Source organism: Geospiza fortis, unplaced genomic scaffold, assembly GCF_000277835.1.
Source record: "Geospiza fortis unplaced genomic scaffold, GeoFor_1.0 scaffold166, whole genome shotgun sequence".
NCBI lineage: Eukaryota > Metazoa > Chordata > Aves > Passeriformes > Thraupidae > Geospiza > Geospiza fortis.
The window spans coordinates 11,966,338-11,990,672 of NW_005054310.1; the positions used below are offsets into that span (position 1 = coordinate 11,966,338).

Sequence of the window (24,335 nt, forward strand, 5' to 3'; positions counted from 1 at the left end):
CTTCATAATACTTCTTATCAGCAGGTACCATATAATATTAAAAAGTGACACCAAAAAATCAGAATAACGGTGTCAGTTAATTTCTCTGTAGTATGGGGAAGCCATGATTCAGCTGTAACTGCTAGGTTTGAACCAATGCTCAGAAAAGAAACTGTACCAAGTGTGCCTCCTATGATAACAGACTGAGAGAACTGGGGTTGTTCAGCCTGGAAAAGAGAAAGCTTCAGGAAGAACTTAAGAGTTCTTCTTTCCACACCTAAGGGGGGCTACAAGGGAGCTGGAGAGGGACTTTATACATGGGCATGTCATGATAGGACAAGGGGTAAGGGCTTTAAAATGAAAGAGAGCACATTTAGATAGATATTAGGAATGAGTTCTTCACTATGAGGGTGGTCAGACACCCAGAGGAGCTGTGGATGCTCCATCCCTGGCAGTGTTCAAGGCTGTGCTGGATGAGGCTTTGAACAACCTGGTCAAGTGCGAGGTGTCCCTGCAAATGACAGGGCTTGGAACTACATTATCTTAAGGTCCCTTCCAATCCAAACCATTCCATGATTCTATGATGAAGTCCCAAATTATCTAAGCTGTCAGTTCAGTCCCTTCATCACAACAGCAGCTCCATAAGGTAAGGCATGTGGTGAGAAGCATCTGCTTTTTCCATTGAAAATCTACAACACAGCAAATTTGTTCCTATTTCTCCTACCACACCAGTCAGGTCTGATGACAATGGAAAGACACAACCTTGTCCAACATTTCAGTTCTTCCAAACTACAACACTCATATCTCTATAAGGATCCATATTTCTTGAAGCCTTCTCTTTTAAATTATGTCTGGTGGTTGCTGAATTCAAAAACCGCCTTTTGTTTCCTAGAGGTGCATTTTGTGATTTATCTCCAATTTTAAGACGTTCAGGGTGAAATATGAAGATTCCAATCACAGTAGGAAATACAGTGAAAAAACAAGCACAAGCTGATATCTAGCTTCATTGTGCAGAAACACTCATCAAGTAACAAAACAAAAGAGCCTGACAGCAGCAATCAGCAGTGCTGGCTGTGTGTGCACAGAAGCTGTTTCCATAAAAACCTGTTTGTTCAGGTGCTAGCAATTGAGGAGGAGTTCCAGTTGTGTTGCTGCAAGCTCCTGTAATGCTCACACAGGGGTGTTTGCAGACTATCAGAGCTCTGGAGGGAGCTGTTACAGGCTATCAGCTCAGTAATCCTCATGTTAAAAAGGCCCTAAATATGTATTCACAAGATAGACAGACCTGTTTGTTTTATTGGTTAAGTAATCCATGTGTTGAAAAGGTCTTAAATAGGAATTCACCAGGCAGGCAGGTCTCTCCTGGACTATTACAGCAGTGGTGGGCTGTTCACTGAGAGTGAATGTCACTGAGACCACTCTTCAGTGGCCCAGGAGAACCTCAACCAATAAATACTTACAGGTGTTCAAGTAACTTTATTCAGATAAACAGCCTCACTCAGACTGCTAATTTGAAATTACTCCTTTATTTCTAAGGAAAAAATGTCAATAGAAATCAATCACTTCAAAAGTGTAATGTCACAGAACTGATAAATTTGAATTTGCCTCTGAAATACCTCCCCTCATCACAATGGGATGAGTATTACTGGAAGAAGGAACCAGTGTGTTACTACTGCACTGTATCTACTGCAATGCTCAGATACAGTAGAAGAAACAAGAAAAGCAGGGTAAAATTTTTGCCTATGCAACTTTGTCCAGTGGAAAGATGTCTACACAAAGACTTACTCATGGCCAATTCCAAAAGGTTTCTAGTTCATCTCTATTCAAGGCCCATTTTTAGTTGTTCGTGAAAACAGCTGACAGCATCTGATCCAGAATCCAGGTTAATAAGAAACCTTAGGAATTTCAGCAGGTTTGGATCAGGCCAATAGTAAATTTGATGGACTAATCTAAGTTTACAGTTAACAGATTTATAAGCGCAAATACTTATCAAAACATTTAAATGAATGGCTGTGCATAACCATAAATTAGCATTTGCATTCAACATGCATACACACACATCTATTTCCTTATTCTGATGGAAAAATCTGTCCCTTGGGTCTACAAATCAGAACATGATCTTAAGAGCAATACTTTTTGCCCTGAAGTATTAGCCAACCCTCAGAGCACTATGCACTGCTGTGCTTAGGAGGAGGAAGATGCAGTAAAGCAACTTGCATATGAATATTCTAATTTCCAGAAATCCTATTTTCTATAGCACAGGAAGAATGCACACAGCATGTATGTAGTTTCCAGCTCAGCTCCAAGTGGGAAAATTCTCACATGGCTTTTTCTCAAGATACCATGCTCTTTCCTCCAAGAACGCTTATCCTTTCACTGCCTGGACACAAAAGGCTCCACAAAACATGACCACAGAAAGATTTTACCTGCACATGATTCATGTGGCTCTCTGTATACTTACTGACATGCACAAACTTTCTGAGCAAAAAAGTAACATAAAGCTGCTCAATGGTTTCTAAGTGAAGAGCATCAGAATACCTCATAATTTCATATAGGGTCAACTCTATCCTAAGCAACTTTTCAGAGGTACTGGTCTTAAAACTGTCCCAATCTATCAGGCCTAGCATTGGTGTGCATTAACTAAAGTCACCATAACACAATGGCTGCCATTCTCCCTTTTTCACTCTGAAATGTTTCCCTCCTGATATGATGGACTGTTGATATAATTTTCCAGGCTCCTGAAAGCTGAAACAATCACTTGTGCCTAGAAATGAAAATAATCAGAGCTAGAAAGTATTTTAGGCAATTATTCTGGTTTCCTTTGTGCATCCACGTTGACTAACACCCAATCTTCCTCCAAAAAACAACCCCTCAATGTTGACAGCAAATTTAAGTATAGTCTTCCTCAGATATGCAACAACAGAAAATGCAAACCACTGCTATCCTTCTCAGGGATGTCTGCTTTTGCTGTTTGGAAGAAGCATTCAGCTGGAAATTAGAATCTTTTCCTACCTGAGATATATGAGGTTTTAAAAGCTGTAATCCCCCAGCAGAAAGCAGTCACCTCCCATTCTGCTTTTGCTCAAAAGCCACTTCAGTACACACATAGTATGAAGGTCTCTGCCCATAGATAAAGACCTGGTGACTAAACGGCACTACCAGCTTGTAACATCTTATTTTCTTGTCTCATTAGACTTGATTGCACAGGACCAGATATCAGTGATACTTTCTTTTGACCAGCTCTGTCTTCACATCAACATCCTTTGTTGGTTATCTTTTTTCTACCTATTTTTTTAACTGTCCCACAATTTTAATGACTCAGTCCCCTTGATTTCTGTATTACTATTAATGCTCTGAAACAAGTATACAAAGTTTCTCTCTCCTGGATAGTAGGTTTAGAAATGTTATTAAATGTGCACCATTAACTTACTTATTCCTCCCTAGTACCTGTAGCCTCTATTCTTACAAGGACAAATTTTAGAGCAAAGTTTAACACAGATTTACTGGGGACTGTGATGCTTTTAGTCATTTCACCTCATTGGTACCAGCAAGTGGGATCTATAACCTAAACTCACTTGTCCAGCAGCAGAGAGCCACTCACAGTCAGGCTGGGTGGGTTTATTCTGAGTATCTCTGGCTCTCTTTCAGTGATATTGATTGCAAGTCCAATGGAGCACTTACACATCAGTCCATTTCTGCTTCTTAAAAGTCCTCATGAGTATCTGGCTATGCAAGAATTGCAAATCTTTTGATGCCTTTCTGCCAGCACTGACTGATGTGGGCTCTGCCTTCCCATCTACCAGCAATTCAGATTTCTTTTAGGAGAATTTTTGCAGTAACAACATATGGATGCTGAAGTTGGCAGATGAAAATCCCCCAGCATCATCACCTTCCCAGCCATTTGTTTAAAGTATGGTACTGTATGGAGCCTAATGAGCCTCCCTGGGAGTGCATCCTTCCAAGACAATTGGCTCATACTTGACTTTATTGCATTGTGACAATCTGATCACAGCCCACAGGGTTTTTCTAGCTTACAACTGGAGTAGAAGAGTCTTATAAGTGTCTAATCCTACCACTGCAAGTATAAGTCCCTAGACCCAGTGCTGGCTATCATGATCCTCCTCTTGGTCTCTTATGGTGGTAGCTCAGGTACTAAAACTCTAGCACATATTTGTAAGCAAGAACCAAAGTGATCAGAGTTTTTCAGGACATTCCCTTTCTTGAAAAAGATTTTTGTTTCCAGCACCGCCTTTGCTAATCTTATTTCCTTACTTCCTAATGTGGCCGTATATTTTGTGTTTGTGTCTCAGAACTGACACATTGTTCATTTACAAACCATTTCTAGGAAACAATGAGGTTTTGTTCTAGTTCTTTTTCTGCCCACTATCTTGTTTCAATTCCTTTCTGAAATCTCCAGGTTTGGATTTTAACCCATTTAAAAATTTTCATGTTTGCCATGGAGACCATTTTCATGTTTGCCTGTGAGCTACTTATGTCCATCCTTTTGTACAATCGGAAAGTTAATGTGCATTTTGGAAACAGTCAATTTAAAATTTTTCATGTTTGCCATGGAGACCTGTGAGGCACTTATGTCCATCCTTTTGTACAATGGGAAAGTTAATGTGCATTTTGGAAACAGAACCATGCTCTTGACAGTAGACAAGTTTTTTGCTGTGTGTGATTGGAAGTTCAACCAGAAAGTTGTCACAAACTAAAAAACAACTATAAAATCAGGGAACACTGATAAAATCCTTCTTCTAAATAAAGCACAGTAAAAACAATAAACACAGGATAAATCAATCAGTGTGAGATAGAGAACACTCTGTGGTTCTTCCATCCAGCCTGCAGACTGAGGGGTGGCATGAGCAGGGCTTCTGCACCCTTCTCCATGCTGCTTTCACCCTTAGTGGGGGATACGATGTGTTAAAAATCTTGAAACAAAGCAACACACTTTTGAGACAATATTAATACAGGAAGTAATATAAAAGCTGGTCTTTAATTGGAGATCTCCAAAGGAAAGTGAGGAAAAATGCCCACATCACATAGGGCGAATACAGTTTTGTAAGTTTAGCATTGCAGCATAGCCTCTACTCCACCCCCTGTCCTGCTGCTCCTCCCCAGGACCAGCACCAGGAGCTGAGAAGTTCTTTTTGACTCTGAGACTCTGTTTTGGGATGGAGATATATAACTCGGAGGACAATGCTCTCAGTTTTTCCAGATCCCTGGTTATGGCAAGGGAGCTTAGTAAGGTCTTACAGGGACCTGAAATAGCAGATAATACAACCAGTGAGTAAGCAAAACCATAATATTACCATATGGGCTTAAACTTTGGGAATATCTTTAATGTTTAGAGCTCTGCTAATTAAAGGCTGTGAGATATTCTTGTTCCTCCTAAAAACGCACATATTTAGCAGAAAACCTTTTTCTCAAAGGAGTCTAGACAGTTTCTTTTCCATTTAAATTTCACATCAAACACTTTATTTCAGTCACTCAGTGAATATGCCTTAGGCAACTGAATCACAGCTAACAGCAAATTAATGACTATGATGTTGTGATTAGCAGAGAATACAGGCAACTGAGAACCTGTCCAAACATTTACTGTAGTCACAGTATTTATGCCAACCATTATTAGGGATAAATAATGGCCACAAAGAGGACTTGATTCCACCAGGTAGACCTTTAAAAATTGTCACTGATATTCTTATTAAATGGTGAAAATTATTTCTATTTTAACATTTAAAAAAATATTGCTAGATGCTTACATTCCTAATTAAATTAAATATTATCAGAAAAAAATAGTTTCTATTACATTTCAGGAACAAGTATCATGAACAAACACACTTGACAGAGAAATTTAATATTGTATTACACAGGGGGAGTCAAAATAAAACTTAAAGTCTGAGACTCTGAGACACTACACCAAAATCCAACTGGGAAGAAATAATCATTTCACTTATCCATAGCAATGATTTTTTGAGGAGTTCAAATAAAAGTTTGCTTGTTCTGATGAGATCCACTGAGTAGACGTTATTTGATTTTCCAGATTCTCCTGTCTGCTAGAAGAGCAATGGGCTGAACGTGCAGTTGGGTGTCTTAGATGCTAAAGACACAATAAAAGTGAACTCACTGAGTATTTGCCAAGGCTTTTGCCTTTCATTTAACTTCCAAATGCCATCCAGTTATATGAAACCTTTAAAAGGGTTTCTCAAGGTAGAGCAAACAGGAAGTTAGGATGTTCTTATGGAAAAATCTGTCCCTTGGGTCTACAAATCAGAACATGATCTTAAGAGCAATACTTTTTGCCCTGAAGTATTAGCCAACCCTCAGAGCACTATGCACTGCTGTGCTTAGGAGGAGGAAGATGCAGTAAAGCAACTTGCATATGAATATTCTAATTTCCAGAAATCCTATTTTCTATAGCACAGGAAGAACGCACACAGCATGTATGTAGTTTCCAGCTCAGCTCCAAGTGGGAAAATTCTCACATGGCTTTTTCTCAAGATACCATGCTCTTTCCTCCAAGAACGCTTATCCTTTCACTGCCTGGACACAAAAGGCTCCACAAAACATGACCACAGAAAGATTTTACCTGCACATGATTCATGTGGCTCTCTGTATACTTACTGACATGCACAAACTTTCTGAGCAAAAAAGTAACATAAAGCTGCTCAATGGTTTCTAAGTGAAGAGCATCAGAATACCTCATAATTTCATATAGGGTCAACTCTATCCTAAGCAACTTTTCAGAGGTACTGGTCTTAAAACTGTCCCAATCTATCAGGCCTAGCATTGGTGTGCATTAACTAAAGTCACCATAACACAATGGCTGCCATTCTCCCTTTTTCACTCTGAAATGTTTCCCTCCTGATATGATGGACTGTTGATATAATTTTCCAGGCTCCTGAAAGCTGAAACAATCACTTGTGCCTAGAAATGAAAATAATCAGAGCTAGAAAGTATTTTAGGCAATTATTCTGGTTTCCTTTGTGCATCCACGTTGACTAACACCCAATCTTCCTCCAAAAAACAACCCCTCAATGTTGACAGCAAATTTAAGTATAGTCTTCCTCAGATATGCAACAACAGAAAATGCAAACCACTGCTATCCTTCTCAGGGATGTCCGCTTTTGCTGTTTGGAAGAAGCATTCAGCTGGAAATTAGAATCTTTTCCTACCTGAGATATATGAAGTTTTAAAAGCTGTAATCCCCCAGCAGAAAGCAGTCACCTCCCATTCTGCTTTTGCTCAAAAGCCACTTCAGTACACACATAGTATGAAGGTCTCTGCCCATAGATAAAGACCTGGTGACTAAACGGCACTACCAGCTTGTAACATCTTATTTTCTTGTCTCATTAGACTTGATTGCACAGGACCAGATATCAGTGATACTTTCTTTTGACCAGCTCTGTCTTCACATCAACATCCTTTGTTGGTTATCTTTTTTCTACCTATTTTTTTAACTGTCCCACAATTTTAATGACTCAGTCCCCTTGATTTCTGTATTACTATTAATGCTCTGAAACAAGTATACAAAGTTTCTCTCTCCTGGATAGTAGGTTTAGAAATGTTATTAAATGTGCACCATTAACTTACTTATTCCTCCCTAGTACCTGTAGCCTCTATTCTTACAAGGACAAATTTTAGAGCAAAGTTTAACACAGATTTACTGGGGACTGTGATGCTTTTAGTCATTTCACCTCATTGGTACCAGCAAGTGGGATCTATAACCTAAACTCACTTGTCCAGCAGCAGAGAGCCACTCACAGTCAGGCTGGGTGGGTTTATTCTGAGTATCTCTGGCTCTCTTTCAGTGATATTGATTGCAAGTCCAATGGAGCACTTACACATCAGTCCATTTCTGCTTCTTAAAAGTCCTCATGAGTATCTGGCTATGCAAGAATTGCAAATCTTTTGATGCCTTTCTGCCAGCACTGACTGATGTGGGCTCTGCCTTCCCATCTACCAGCAATTCAGATTTCTTTTAGGAGAATTTTTGCAGTAACAACATATGGATGCTGAAGTTGGCAGATGAAAATCCCCCAGCATCATCACCTTCCCAGCCATTTGTTTAAAGTATGGTACTGTATGGAGCCTAATGAGCCTCCCTGGGAGTGCATCCTTCCAAGACAATTGGCTCATACTTGACTTTATTGCATTGTGACAATCTGATCACAGCCCACAGGGTTTTTCTAGCTTACAACTGGAGTAGAAGAGTCTTATAAGTGTCTAATCCTACCACTGCAAGTATAAGTCCCTAGACCCAGTGCTGGCTATCATGATCCTCCTCTTGGTCTCTTATGGTGGTAGCTCAGGTACTAAAACTCTAGCACATATTTGTAAGCAAGAACCAAAGTGATCAGAGTTTTTCAGGACATTCCCTTTCTTGAAAAAGATTTTTGTTTCCAGCACCGCCTTTGCTAATCTTATTTCCTTACTTCCTAATGTGGCCGTATATTTTGTGTTTGTGTCTCAGAACTGACACATTGTTCATTTACAAACCATTTCTAGGAAACAATGAGGTTTTGTTCTAGTTCTTTTTCTGCCCACTATCTTGTTTCAATTCCTTTCTGAAATCTCCAGGTTTGGATTTTAACCCATTTAAAAATTTTCATGTTTGCCATGGAGACCATTTTCATGTTTGCCTGTGAGCTACTTATGTCCATCCTTTTGTACAATCGGAAAGTTAATGTGCATTTTGGAAACAGAACCATGCTCTTGACAGTAGACAAGTTTTTTGCTGTGTGTGATTGGAAGTTCAACCAGAAAGTTGTCACAAACTAAAAAACAACTATAAAATCAGGGAACACTGATAAAATCCTTCTTCTAAATAAAGCACAGTAAAAACAATAAACACAGGATAAATCAATCAGTGTGAGATAGAGAACACTCTGTGGTTCTTCCATCCAGCCTGCAGACTGAGGGGTGGCATGAGCAGGGCTTCTGCACCCTTCTCCATGCTGCTTTCACCCTTAGTGGGGGATACGATGTGTTAAAAATCTTGAAACAAAGCAACACACTTTTGAGACAATATTAATACAGGAAGTAATATAAAAGCTGGTCTTTAATTGGAGATCTCGAAAGGAAAGTGAGGAAAAATGCCCACATCACATAGGGCGAATACAGTTTTGTAAGTTTAGCATTGCAGCATAGCCTCTACTCCACCCCCTGTCCTGCTGCTCCTCCCCAGGACCAGCACCAGGAGCTGAGAAGTTCTTTTTGACTCTGAGACTCTGTTTTGGGATGGAGATATATAACTCGGAGGACAATGCTCTCAGTTTTTCCAAATCCCTGGTTATGGCAAGGGAGCTTAGTAAGGTCTTACAGGGACCTGAAATAGCAGATAATACAACCAGTGAGTAAGCGAAACCATAATATTACCATATGGGCTTAAACTTTGGGAATATCTTTAATGTTTAGAGCTCTGCTAATTAAAGGCTGTGAGATATTCTTGTTCCTCCTAAAAACGCACATATTTAGCAGAAAACCTTTTTCTCAAAGGAGTCTAGACAGTTTCTTTTCCATTTATATTTCACATCAAACACTTTATTTCAGTCACTCAGTGAATATGCCTTAGGCAACTGAATCACAGCTAACAGCAAATTAATGACTATGATGTTGTGATTAGCAGAGAATACAGGCAACTGAGAACCTGTCCAAACATTTACTGTAGTCACAGTATTTATGCCAACCATTATTAGGGATAAATAATGGCCACAAAGAGGACTTGATTCCACCAGGTAGACCTTTAAAAATTGTCACTGATATTCTTATTAAATGGTGAAAATTATTTCTATTTTAACATTTAAAAAAATATTGCTAGATGCTTACATTCCTAATTAAATTAAATATTATCAGAAAAAAATAGTTTCTATTACATTTCAGGAACAAGTATCATGAACAAACACACTTGACAGAGAAATTTAATATTGTATTACACAGGGGGAGTCAAAATAAAACTTAAAGTCTGAGACTCTGAGACACTACACCAAAATCCAACTGGGAAGAAATAATCATTTCACTTATCCATAGCAATGATTTTTTGAGGAGTTCAAATAAAAGTTTGCTTGTTCTGATGAGATCCACTGAGTAGACGTTATTTGATTTTCCAGATTCCCCTGTCTGCTAGAAGAGCAATGGGCTGAACGTGCAGTTGGGTGTCTTAGATGCTAAAGACACAATAAAAGTGAACTCACTGAGTATTTGCCAAGGCTTTTGCCTTTCATTTAACTTCCAAATGCCATCCAGTTATATGAAACCTTTAAAAGGGTTTCTCAAGGTAGAGCAAACAGGAAGTTAGGATGTTCTTTATCTTGTATTAAAGATTTTAAATTGTTTAAAATAATTCTTATTTAAAACACAGTAACTTGAACTTATGAAAAGACTCAGCACTTTAATAATAAAAAGAACCATCTGCTTCTTATGCGTGTTCCTATAAATATTTTGTTACTAGATGACAGTGGAAAACATGAAAAGCTAATGACTGACTGACAAGTAGATTATTTAGATATTGAAATGAAAATCTAATGAAGAGCAACATCACTAATCATACGTTATCATTTTGGGAAGCTTCACATAATGATTTTCCAGTGACTCAGAAAAACATCCACCCTTGTCACCAGACAGTGCAATACATTAGCAGCAAAGGGAGATTTGTGATACAGAGCACAATCTCTTATAATTGCAATACTTACAATGTCAAATATCAAAGAGCAAGTAATAAAAACTATATTCATTGTCCAATTTGACGCATGATCTTAAAAACACTCAAGCACACAACCAAATATCTAGAAGACTGATTTTTAATGCATGAAATACAAGGACAATTGATTCTTGAAATTAGAGGCAGGAAGAGGAAAGCAATTAAGCTTCCAGTAACCATTTGTGGAAAGGCCTGCTTTAAAGTGTTAAATCTACTAAAGAGAAGCATTTGAGTTACAGCCTCCACTGCACAAAGACAGAACATGTTAAACAAGCCTCCTAGACTTGTATGTAGTCACCCACTGCAGAATTCTGCTTTCAAATTTCACATATTTAGCCTAACCCTAGCCTATCTCCAGTAAATCCTGTGACATTGCACAGGTATAACACAAAACTGCCTTTTGTGATGATTTTTAAGAAGTATTCCCACTCTTCTTTTTCTCAGAGGAGCCTGCTATCAGCTGTGTAAATGCCATATCTGTAATAACAGAAAGAGAGGGTGAAGCGTGCCCATGATCTTACCTCATACTCAAAGTCCTCTGCTCTATCTGCATCAGCAGGCAGGCTGGAAAGATACTCATTGCCTTCATAAAATTCATGCTCCACTGGGTGAAGAGAATGGCAGCTATGTGGAACAAAGCAGTACAATAACAATAGATGAGAAAATATGGGGTTTTTAAATTAAAAGGTCCCACTTCACCCCCCTCCACTGTCACCTCCTCCCCCTGCTGCCAACCCAGTCTCACTTCACAGTTTTCTCATCTCAGAAGTGCGTCTCATCTCTGAATGGCTTGACAACCTGGAAGAACCAAGTACCTTAAAAAGCCAGTACCAAGAAGCAGCACAGGCTGTTTTCCCTGCAAAAGCTCATGCTCTGGCTGAGTTAATTTTGCTGGGTTCATCTTTAGGCATATTTACACAGCATGATTTGTTAAAAGGGTCTGGTTTGAACCCAACAGCTTCACTGTGACATTTTGGATTCTTTACACTCATAAAGGTACACAACTCCAGATTCAGGTGCTGTGTCATGGCTGGGGGCAACTCACTAATTATCTGGTCATAGTCTTGAACAATCTACAGGCTGTATCAGGCTCACCAACTGCTCAAGAATTTATGTAAAATATCTTGCATTATCCTCTTGTGCTAAAGTGGTAACAACATGGTGAAGTGCACTTGAAGTGCACAATTACAAGTGTGAGTAAACTGTACTGTTAAATGGGTTTGGAACACAAAGAATGAGGTCTTTACAACATCTTTACACCCAAGGCTGGATCCCAACCATGTAGTATGCAGGGTGGACCTATCTTAGCAAAGGCTGAAAACTCTTCTACAAGCTGAGGGCACGGGAACTTCAATCACAGTAGCCCAGAGTTTAGACATACCCCATCAAAACTCAGAAATACACGTATCCTGTTCCTTGCTGTGCAGCAGTCAGCAGTAAGCCCAATCCATCTAGCCCAGAATTTCTAAAAATGGACCTACATCAAAGTTAAAAGTGTCATGTTCTGCATTAGCATCAATTCTGCAGACCCACACATCACTCCAGCAAATCAGTGAAAATGCTCTAGGGCTATAATAGTTTTTGGCAGGCTACAGAGGGTCTGTAGGGTCATCTGAGGTCACCCACAACATGATATTATTTATGAGGTGGAGTCAAAAGAGGAAGAACCCTACACCCTATTTATGTATAAGCACCACCTGCTGGTGTTTGCATCCAATTCAGTTCCAAAGAGAGATAATTTAATTAATATATTTTGCCATATGAGAGATGAAATGGTACTTTTTGATCTCTATATTTTTGGAATTGCTTTTGATAAGGGGACCTTTATATTAAATCACTTGTTTCCTTGATTTGTTTTTGTAAAAAATTTGGAAGAACAGAAAACAAGACAAGCTCTTTCTAGGTCTGAAGAAGCCTTTTTGGTACTATGGAACACAGAAGTTTTTTTTTTGACTAGGGCTTAGCTTTGGATGAACAGATACATAAACACAAAGTAAACATGTCTGAGATTCCTTCCTGTAGCCCTAATCTACAGGCAGAGTTTAGGAAAGCTGTCACTGAAGCCTGAATGGGATAGTGGTTATCAACAACATTTATTATTTATTTATAGTGTTCCTGAGACTTTTTCAGGAGAAGGCTAGAAGACCATCACTGCAATGCCTCTATCCCACAGGTTAACAGCAGAAAAAAATAAGCCATACCTATCTGAAAGTAGAAAAGGGCAGATATCTGGAACTGGTGGTGTGGAAGGCCTTAGCTTGGCCAGAGCCATGATATGCTCAAAAGTGATGTCAGTCTGAGTGCTGGCATCCATGAGCCGAACATCCTGAGAGCCGCTGTGAGCTTTGGCAGCTGGGGCTCGTCGTAAAACCTGAACTACAATGGGCTCCTTGGCATTGCGGAAAGCTTCCACGGCTTCCTCGTGAGTGGCCTTGGAGAGGTCCTTCCCATTGACCTAGAGAAAACAGGGAACACAGCCAAGGTGAGAGAAAAGGCGGCATAAAAACATGTGTGTAAAATATAGGGGGATGAATTACTTGTGTGGTACATCAAGCCACCTGATGACATCGATAAGCATATTTTGGTATCCATGCAAGAGGGAATATACAGCTGGGAGGAGAAATAAGTTCTTTAATCTTTGTCAGAAATTAGAAGTTTCAACTCTTCCGTAACTGTCCCACCCAATGGAATCCAAACACAGCAAAGAAAATGCAATATTTAGAAAGTAATTTAAATTATTTCCTCTTATTTTATTAACTGTGGAAAACACAGCTAAAATAGGAGGGCTGCCTTTAATTTTGAATTTCAGCATTTTCTGCGGCATGCAATTGTTTTAAAGGATTTCTGGCATAGCACTGTTATTAATGCAGATGTCAATAAACATGCCTCTGATGTCTAAAAAGAAACAAGGTCAATTTTCAATGTTTTGTCACTTATCTGCTATGGCCATTATACAACCATTAAGACCACAGATAGGAAGATTGGACTAGCACAGTCAGCTGCTGGTCTTTCAAGGAAAGAGAACTAACTCAATAAATAATTTGCTATGAACAGACAAATAATCAACCAGAGAAAATTACATTGCAAATGTAGCATAGCTTGGCAAAACTAAAAGACTGTGCCAAGGTGTCTCTCTGCTACAGGCAAAGCAGCAAATTCCTCCTGGTCTAGATGAGGCCTTAGGGTACTAAAACAACGTAACAGGTTTGATTATGCTAAATTTATACAAATTCAGTGCTTGGGGCAAGATTTGCAAGCATCAGCCCACTACAAAATGTGAAGGCTAATTGGTTAATGGCAGTCAGGAGCTAAGCCCTTGACACAGGGCTGTGCAACATCCTTACACAGAAAATACTATTGCACTGGTTCCAGAGCAGTGGGACCACTGTTGATTGCTACAGAGGAACTAACTGTTGTGAGCTACTGTGGAAACGAGATGATCCTGTGCTGGGGCAGAAAGGTAGGGTTCTCTAGTAAGAAATGTGACTACCTGAAGGCACCAAAACCTGGTTAAAATTTATATTCCCAGGAAAACTTCTACACTGCCAGCAAATCAGAAATAGGAGTCTGCCGCAAGGTCACGCTCAAATTATCTTTGTATAGACAATGTGTCATAAAACTTCATAAAACTTAATGAACCCTCCCCAGAAATGGGATAGACCCATAAATTACTTTTCCCCAATGTTTGCAAATAGTGGTGGAAATGAAAATTTCTTTACCACATCACTTCTTCATTCAAGAAATTCTTAGACATTTCTTGTCAAAAAGGACAAAGGCAAACAGAAACAATGTCAGCAAACTCAGAAGAGCCTCAGTAACTCAGCAGCCTTCAGTAACATTTTGAAGCAACTTGTGCAACCCTAGTCCTATCATATTTATGTGCATGGCTAGGCTACTGCTGACCATTAATTTCATGTATAGATCAATTCAATACATTTCCAGAGTATGTGCACAAGTACAAGGCAGCACCCTCTTTCCTCTGACTTAATGTCCAAAGAATCATCACTTTCACGCCCATGTCACTCACAAGGACATGCAAAATAACTGTACTGTGATGTAGCCACCAATGTAAAGGTCAGCTGATCTTTCTAGCTGGACCTGATGCAGTGATGAGAAGCCTGCAAATTTTGAACACATTTCTGTACATATAAAAGCTCAAAACTCTTTATGCTGAATGCCTGGGGCACCCAAAAGTACCATACCACTGCAGCCTAGACTGTGACCAGGTAATTCAAAAGGCAGCTAGGTTGGTCACCTAAGCTCAATGCATATCTCTGGTCTGGTAACTGAAGCAAAAAAATTGAGATTTAATGTTATAATTTTATAATTTAAACTATCATCCATAAATCATAACTAATTATAATCTAATTTACATGGGAAAATATCAGTTGTATCTAAGAGGACAAGCCAGAGCAGTCAAAGAAAAAATTAATTTATAAGAAAACCAAATAAATTTCCCCCAGAAGAGAACTTCTGCAAGCCCTCCCTGCTAACACAAGTGACACTGCCAGGGTGTTCAGACTCAGCGCCATCTAATGGAGGCAATTCGAGATAAAGCTTCAAACCTGGGTCTTCCAGCCACTCTTCAATCCCAGTCTCTGCTCCATTCTTGTTTCTAACTCAGATCCTATCAAGGATACAGTTTTTCAGTGTCTGTGATTTTTTTAACAAGAGTGGCCTATAGGCTGTCTGAGAGACTCATTCCTAAGGCCATAAGAATAGAAAAATTACTTTCCTGGCTCCCCAGTCCCTTTTGATACTTTTTCAGCTTTAGACAGCTATATGGTGTTTCTCCTAAAAGTAAATGTTTGGGAATAAATACCAATAGCAATGTATCAATTATTTTCCTCTATATCAAGTATAAAACACACAATCCTTCTGTATCCCAGCTGAACCATGTGGATTTTGGCACAAGATAACCATTTTATCACAGATCCACATCAACAATCTAAAAGACGTTTGGATATCATACAAACCCCCCTTTTTCTTTTGAAAACCAGAAGCTCTGTCTATTCACATCAGTCAACACTTATCACTTATTCTGAGGAAATAGACATAAATTCACAATAATGCCATTTACATGCAAATTTTATTCCTAAAGAATAATACTATTTTAAAATCACATGAATGTGAAAAATCACAAAAGATACACATTTTCATTTATCCTGGGAACCTATGTCTGACCTCTATTTTCATTTAAATGCCTATTTAATTTGATGGCTTTAAACACATTCTCTCCTTTATTTGGTTTCTTATGAAATACAAGCACAGTGGGCCCAATACTTGTTTAAATTGTCACTTGAAGTTCATCAACACACCTTGTCTATCTGCATAGAGGTCAGATAATTTACAAATGCCTCCTTTCTCAGAAGAAAATCTATAGCTGAATTACTCTATGCTGGCAGCTGTCCTGCCCACTTGGGCTGGAGGAATTTTTTAAAAACCTAAAGCCAGTACTACACATGGGGTTGGAAGCACTTTCCCTGCAGGTTCTTTAAGGATCTTCTTCCTGCATTATCCCCCAACTTAACTCTCACATATAGTTACCCTGGGAGTTAAAGACAGCTGAGCACTTATTTACAACAAGCCATTTTCAGGTTCTTAGTGGATGATTAAATAAATTCCTCGCCTCTGAAGGGTTACTTTCAGTGGAATCCAGGGTACTATTTTAAGCGGATAGAGAAATCAGTCACTTTTAACAGTCAACACAAAGACAAGGGAATACATTTGTTGTAGCAGATGGGCTAATTAATCCACAAGCTAGTTGTGAATGTTAAGTAAAGAATATATCTTTTCTCATGTAAGCCACCCTCCTGCCCTCTTTGATTAAGCTTTTGTTTAATGAAAGCTCTCTCCCCCTGTCCGTGGCTATTGGACACACTGCAAAGTCTGGGCCACTTGTCAACATCTCCCCCAGAGTGACTAGTGGCCACTGCCTGGATCCTTGCCATCCCCTTTGGATTCTTGCTCTAAACCCAGCCACATGCAAAACTTCATCAGCATCAGAAAATAAACAAGGAAATGGGCTTTGTCTTTCATGCAAACATCAACTGACATTGGCCAACTGCCGCTTCTAAGGCCAGCACCAGCACACACAGGCGTGTTCCCACACAGAGGTGGGCAGCAGAGGACAGGACTAAATAACAAAACAGTGACTATGAAATATGTAGAAAAATGGTTGTTAAGTTATCATCATGTTATGAGTACTAAAGAAAAGGTGAAGAAAAATCAGTCCTTTAATGAAGACTGCTTCCAGGATTTAAGTGTCTGTGACTGAAAATTTAAACTGCCTTGTCTGTCTTCTAACACTTTTCTGCTCTTGATCATTTAATGCTGGGCAGAATTTTTGAAATGAAAGAGCCAGAAATATTAATGTTTCTTGTAGTCTTTACTTTTTCCATATTAAGAGAAAAAGGGAAATAGCAGAAAAAAGGGAAAAAAGAGGAAAAAGGGGAAAAGTATGTATAGTCATGTGAATGCAATCATCACAAAATCATTAGCAGCTCATGAGATAACCTCCTACCCTCAGCAAATATCTGGCATATGCAAGTTTAAATTTAAGATCACCTCTGCTGAAGTAAAATCCTTTGAGACACTTCATTTATTCAGTAGAGGCAATGGGAAGAATAACTGAAGTGTTCTGCAAGAGCAGAGATGTCTAGACACACAGCTTTCCTAGCTAAATGACAGAGATGCTGTCTGACATGATGATGGAGTTCACACAAGGCTCACTGTCCTAGGAGATTTCAACACCCATGCAGAAGATGCCCCTGACCTGACAGGTGCTAAATCTGCTCTCATCACAGCAGTCTCCTCACCTTCACTCTCTCACCCTAAAATCCACCCAGGCTACCATTCCCTGGGTGCCTCCTTGGACAGCAGACTGGTACAAAGATCAAACACTGTCCTTAAGTTTGACCAGTCCTTCTTTAAGACAGGAATTCGAGCCCTTCCTAACTGCAGGCAACAGAGAAAAAAGAACAAAACCATCTCTGCTTCCTTCCTTATTTACAGCTTTTGGCAAACAAAAACTCTAGAAAACTTCTACTGCTGAGGGCCAACAGCTGTGAGGCTCCCTGGGCAGGACAGGTTGGCGCTGCACATGTGACACAGTGCCAACCTGTCAGTTGCTCCCAGTGACACCCATGCTACAGAGGACACTGTGAGTCTCCTGCTAACACACGTGCAATAGCTCATCTACAGAAAGGGCATTTGACACACTGACATTTTAGGTTACAGTTTAGTACTAAGCCGCATTTCTTCAGCAAGTTAATCTGAAAGACAGCAAATTCAGCCATTATCCAATACCACTATCTCAGTCAGGGTTCATGCAAGTTCAGTAGAGGGACAACTTTTATTATGCTGGTTGATGACATTTTCTCTTCCTTGGCCAGATGAGTTAAGCGACTCTTGTTCCAATTTGATCCTTTGCTGCCCTGACTGTGAAATCTTGTCATCCTTCCTAAAAGCTACACAAGCTGCTGAACATGCAGGCTCTGGCTGCTTTCCTCAAGCTGAACCACAGGCTTATAACAAGAATTACATCTCTATTACCTGTAGAGCTGAGGTTTGTGCTGTTTGATAGCTGGTTTGTGTAGTTTGTTCAACAATACTGGATGGCTCAGGCAACACCCAGTACTGCAGCCTTCTGTGCATCTCTGTGTGTAACCAGCACACCACCTCTATTTCCCAGTAATTAGCAGAAATCTACTGTGGCTGAAAAGCCAATGGGTAAGTCTTTATCTGAACAAGACAAAATAAAGGTTACAAAAACGGGGAAAACATAAAAATATATCTATTTCCACTCTGTAAAATTTCTTCTCAGAGCGAGACGACCCAGTGACTTGGCAATTTTGATCATTTAAACAGCAATTGTCAGAAGAAAAGCACCCTCCTTTCAACTGACCTCAAGATGATGCTTCGTTTTGCCAGAGTTGTTCACCAAGACCAGTGCATCTGTGGGCAGGTCTGACAGCTAGAATTTCTCTCTATGAAGGACAGACATGACATATTTTGGAAAGACCTCAGCAAAAACTGGACACTGCCCGAAAGTATTGCCTAACAAGACGTCCTAGGGAATTCAGATGATTTTTAAACTGGAATGGGAAAAATGTCCCAGGCAGATGTACAGAGAATGGACAAATCGTTCTCATCACATCCACAATTAATACAGCAAACTAGTAAGCAAGGTAACTAATAACTTGTGCTAGTGAAACTTTGGTTCTCCAACAAATAGAAACTCAGTATCTTTTTTTTTTTGTGATTTTGTCTTCTCTATGCAGTCACCTCTAAATAAAATAAAACCACTGCTAGAAGCATCTCCCAAAATTGTGTGCAGAATCATGCTCCATGTTTTGAAAAAACATTGAAAACTGTTGTAAGCAAAGCAATCACTGAAGATCCCCCCAACTTTGGAAGGAGGTTTGGGGTTTTAAATCCAAATGCACTGACTGCCAAGTTGCATTTATGGTATTGAGTATAGGAAATGGATTGTGTTTTATATGTGTGCCTGCAGCCTGCTTCTAGCTGGCTGGGTGAGGTACAGTGATCATTCACTACAAATGCCTTTGAGCATTTCCATCTCCTTAACACTGTAAGGGACATTTCCATCCCTAAAGACTCTTGGTGGTTCTGGGCCCTCACCTCGGGACATCTCTTAAAAACCACTTGGATACTACAATTTGCATCTCCAGGATAACTATCAGTGCTCCAACAAGTTTTAAATCATTACTCAGCAGCTTTAATTTGTAGCCAAATGCAAACTTAATTTCTGCACTTCATAACATAGGGCTTGGCAGTCAGTGTAACTGGAGAATATTTCCTCTATATCATTACTGTGTTTTAGAACAATGCACATCTCACAAAGATCCCTTAAAGTCCTTTAATGCTGATGTCCAACAACATCAGAACAGCTCAGAAAGTTCAGCTCAAAAAGAGTGAACATAACAATTATATGCAATTCTCTTGGTTTGTGTTATCTGCATTTGCCTTGTGAGTGAAATGAAACCACCAAATTAAATTCAAGAATTACTGCATCAGTTTCAGAGTGAGCTGCCTGGAGACAACTGCTGGTAAAGTATTTGAGACCAACTGCTGTTGTCTTTTTCCAACTCCCTTAATCTACCCAGCAGACCTGTGATTAGTTGCAATAACCATTTTTCTTGCATGCTCTTCCAGTTTGTATTCCCAGCCTCATTCCTCCTTCCCTTGCTTTGCTGCCTCTGTTCTCTCTCTTAGGCTGTTGGCTCTTCTGACTCTGCCTTTCTCTTTCAGGGCAGGCCCTTCTTTACTCCCTAAGACTCTCATGCCTGCTGATTCCCGAACCTTCCATCTTTCCTTTCCTGAACTCTTCTCTACAAAGACCTCCCACTGCCCTCTCACTGAACCTGTCCCCTCCCCACAGGCTGGGAACTTGTCATCCTCCCAGGGTGACAGCTGGAAAGCTGAGCACTCATGAGGTCTGCCTTCACCAGCACCTCCTGGTACCAACACGAATGCTCAGCTAACCCAGATGGTAATGTTGCAAGGCTGGGGTATATTTACTATGCAAATTGCTTTTAATATTGACAAACAGTTTTTTTGATGATATTAAGATTCTGCCTGAGGGCAATAAAGACTAAACTAGCTGTGGCATGCATAAAATACGTGTGTTACTTCTTGATATAATTAGGACATCATTCATTACATTAATCATTGCAAACTTTTTCTGTTTGGGGATACGGCATTGTATAAATCTCTCAAGAGATCTACCACATAGAGTAATCCTTTGATGATGGGGAAAAATACAATCAAAGGCCAGTGTGCGTGCTCAGAACGAACATTTTTTATCTCTAAGCCTTTGCACTGAATGCTATAGTCTTCTGTGAACTTCATGGTACCTCTGCTCCACCACAAGCTCACTCTCCAATTTCTCTTACAGGGTATGTACTTTTCTCAGAGAAGAGGCTCTTCAAAAGGTAATTGCCATTAAAGTTTTAGGAGACCAAATTAATGACATTCTTTAATCATCTGCAATTCCCAAAGAATAATGGAAGAGGCTGAATGGCAGATTTTAGGACTCCAAATGACATGTAGTCACTTTTTTCCTTTTAGGGAGTCATACTCCACATTTCACTAGCAGAAAAAAAACCTCAGTCACGGCTGGCATCGCCACATGAATGTTACACTTATCACTGTCATAACAATTCATCCACACACAGACGACTGAAACTCCTGGTCTCCCCTGAACCGAGTAGTTTAAAAAGATAGATGGCTGCCTTCTGGCTAATTGTGGGAGTTCTTTCATTACTATAAAAAGACTTATTATATCTCAAGTGACTTTATAAGCAGTGAATAATGAGACTTAAAGTCTTTGGAAAAGACTGCGCTGATCAAATGCTGGGATAACTTATGGGCACAGTGACCTTTTCCTCAGTAAGATACTTCAAACTGCTGCTGTTGGCCCATTATTAAAACTCCCCATTTAAGGCATGCAGTTAAGCCCAAGGCAGACTTATTTTTTTTTTATTTTTAAATTCAATTTAAGGTGGCACAGCAAGCCCTATATCTCTCCCAGCATGGAGGACTAACTCCTGGCTGCTCCAGCTGTGCAGGAGCAGGACAGATGGCTGTGGAAGGGCAGGCAGCTGGCTGTGTCTCACCACCCTGCTTCTGACAGCACTGCTGGCACCAGGAGCCTGCATCCCATGTGCCACAGCGCTCCTCACCCCAGCAAGGGAGCTCCTTCCTGCCAGCACATTCACCAGCAAGCACCAGTACGCTGGGCTAGCCGCTGTGTCGCTGCAGGGAAGAGCAGCCCATTGCCTCCAGCCGACCTGGTGAGCAGAGTTTGGCCTGGCCAGGAGGGTGCTCCGAGTGCCAGCACTGCACACTGCAAAACTGCAGAGACATTAAACCCAACATCACAGCCCTGAGCCTGGTCTCGAGCCTGGCTGATACCCTGGTCAGTTCCTGGGTTCTGCCGCACATCTAGCACAACCCATTGCCCCACTGGGGTGCCACACATGAAGTGCTAAGGTTAGAGTGATCCCTAAATGCACCTGCACTTGCTTTTTTAATGAAGGTACAACAGACTAGCTCTGCTTTAATATTAATTTCTTACTGAGCATTTGTTTTAATTTTATCTTGAAGAAATAGAAAAGGTTCCTCCTCTTTGGAAGCAAAACTTGCAGAGTCTCTTTCATTATTTTCTCATTCTTCTCTCATGCTATCTTGAAATTAATCTGACACTGTTGTTCTCCCTTGATTTTCATGGCTTTACTCCAGAACAAGCATATTGGCAAATTTTTTTGGCATAATAGTACATTCCAAAATTCATTCCAGTGTTTTACAGGACTAAATATTTAAAAAATACTTTCGACAAGCTCACACGTATTTAGATTTTCTCAGTCATATGGGCTGACAAAACAACAGATATATTAACTTCATCCTGCCTCTGGAACATGGCAACTTCCTAGAGCTCTTTTTCAAAGATGAAAATGAATTCAGAGGAACCATTCACTTGATAAAACAATGCAAGTAATGGGGCCTTACCTGCTATTCAAAAGTTCATCAGATGCTTTTGTACCAGAAAGTTCCCCATAGCTTTTAGGAAGGCTTAGCAACAATTTTTATTGAATATCGAGAAAGCAGCTGTAAACTTGTAGCTACACACAATGAACACAAAAGAAACTACGTGCAGAGGCATAGAAAAGGAATCTGATGAAACATAATTGTGACTGTTTCTTCCCTTTTGTTTCTCTCTCTCCTACTTTGATCCTCTTTTAAAGACTATTTATTCATGTAGGATTACTTCAGTTTTCTACTGAGTGATGAGGGCTTGCTGTGCTGACACAGAAATATTTTAAGTTGCTTCTTCCTAAAGTTTATTTGTTGCATTCCTTCTTAGCAGAAAAAATTGTAAAGTATGTGAATATTAGTACCAGCTTAATTCTATCTTATTTAGACAGCACCATGACTATGTACACATCTTCTGCACTAAAAGCTGCAGCTCCTTTCTTCCTTAAAATCAATTACAGCTGCTATTTCTGTCCCTGTGTTTCCAACTCTATTCTTCCTTCTGGAGTCTTGCTCCCTCCTCTCTCCCTATCTCTGCCTTCCTTCACCACTTCCTTCCTGTGTTTTATTCCAGTTGCCTCTTTGGCTTCCCTCCCATATCTTTCACTTGCTCCTTTGACTCCCTTTATTTTCTGGGATTTGGTCTCTGCAGTGGTAGAAGCAGCAGCAACTGCTCCTGTATGGGTTTAGTATTTAACACCTGCAAAGGGAATCTCTCCCTGAATGAAGTCTACAGGAAATCCCTTCCTACAGGCTTTAGGAGAGAATGAAGTAGCTGACTCATTTCTCCAATGGACTCTCAAAAAATCAGCAAGGGCATTTTCTGAGGAAGTTCATGCAATGCTCATGAATTTTCTTTTCCCAGGCAATTCCAGGTGTACTGCAAGGCTATCAGAGCTGCTGTTCCAGCTCTCCAAGGCACGTCAAGGCTGTTGAGGCTCAAATGGCTGAAAAATACATCAGTGAGCTTATGCACTGCTGGTAGCCAAGGCTGTGCTGCTGACTGGTCACTGAATACACTGCACCATTGCCTTGCAACATCACAAATATCACTGAAATACTAACAGATTTTGAAGAATCTCTTGTGTCAACTCTTCAGGAAAAAAACTGGCCTTTGGACACATGTGAGCAGTTCTTGTTGCTTTCAACTGCCATGCACCTACATCAGATGGTGAAGTTTAGCACACAGGGCACAAAAGACCTTTAATTATCAGGAACAGACTAATTCTTTCTGCTCAGAGAAACAGAATTTTACTCTAATAAGAAATGAAATTATCTGACAGGCTTTTGATTATCTTAAAAGCAGCATGAGCAACTTAATTAAAACACTGAAAAGAATATTGCAACCTACTATACTTATATCTTTGGAAAAAAACTGCCTGGGTGAGGACTGTCTTTTTGGTTGTATAGTATCAAGCACAGAGCCCCAGAGGAAGTAGGGCCTTCTAGATATTGCTGTAGTAAAAATAATGATTATACATCTGTGCTGAGAATTTAGACAATGAATTATAAGGGAACATGAATTAAAATAGACATGCTTTAAAATAAAGTTTATGGCCTAGACAATGAAAATACTTTAATCATGGCACACTGGGGGATATCAAGACAAGGGCAGTGTCATCTTAGTTTTGTCTCAGGAAAAAAGTCCTTTTAAAAATGAGGGTTTCTTTTTGCAGTTTATATGACATTTCATAACATAAAAAGATAGATACCACTGAAAGAAGAAATAAGGCCCTTTATTTTTTACATTATATATCAGAAAAGATGTGTTAGGTGTACATGAATTCTTGATGGCAATATACAGATTATATACAGAGGATTATTTTATAAAGGGAGATGTAAATTCTGTATGTGTTTATAATAGAATTATTACGAGTAGAATATCTAGGAATGCTTTTAGTAAGTTATAAAAAAAAGTGTTTGTAAAAACAAAATTCCTGACCAACTGAAGACATTTCAACAAAATCAACAACACTGAAATGCTTCTCAGCTGAACTTTTTAACTAAACCTCACAGATTTTAAGATGTCATATTTGTCATCTTACCATGACCCCTGCATTGAAGTGTTTGTTTACACTAACTTTGTGAACTTTCTTCAGCA

General features: G+C 39.7%; 1 protein-coding gene across 1 annotated transcript in view; it reads right to left on the minus strand.

Moving 5' to 3' along the window:
• The window catches only part of PDZRN4 (PDZ domain containing ring finger 4), a 101,209-nt gene that overhangs the window by 30,730 nt on the left and 46,144 nt on the right, over positions 1 to 24,335 (minus strand). Inside the window, exons 2-3 of the mRNA XM_005419263.2 lie at positions 12,880 to 13,133; positions 11,200 to 11,302 (exon numbers count right to left, since the gene is read on the minus strand). Coding sequence (XP_005419320.1) covers positions 11,200 to 11,302; positions 12,880 to 13,133 — 357 coding nt within the window. The remainder of the gene's footprint in view (positions 1 to 11,199; positions 11,303 to 12,879; positions 13,134 to 24,335) is intronic.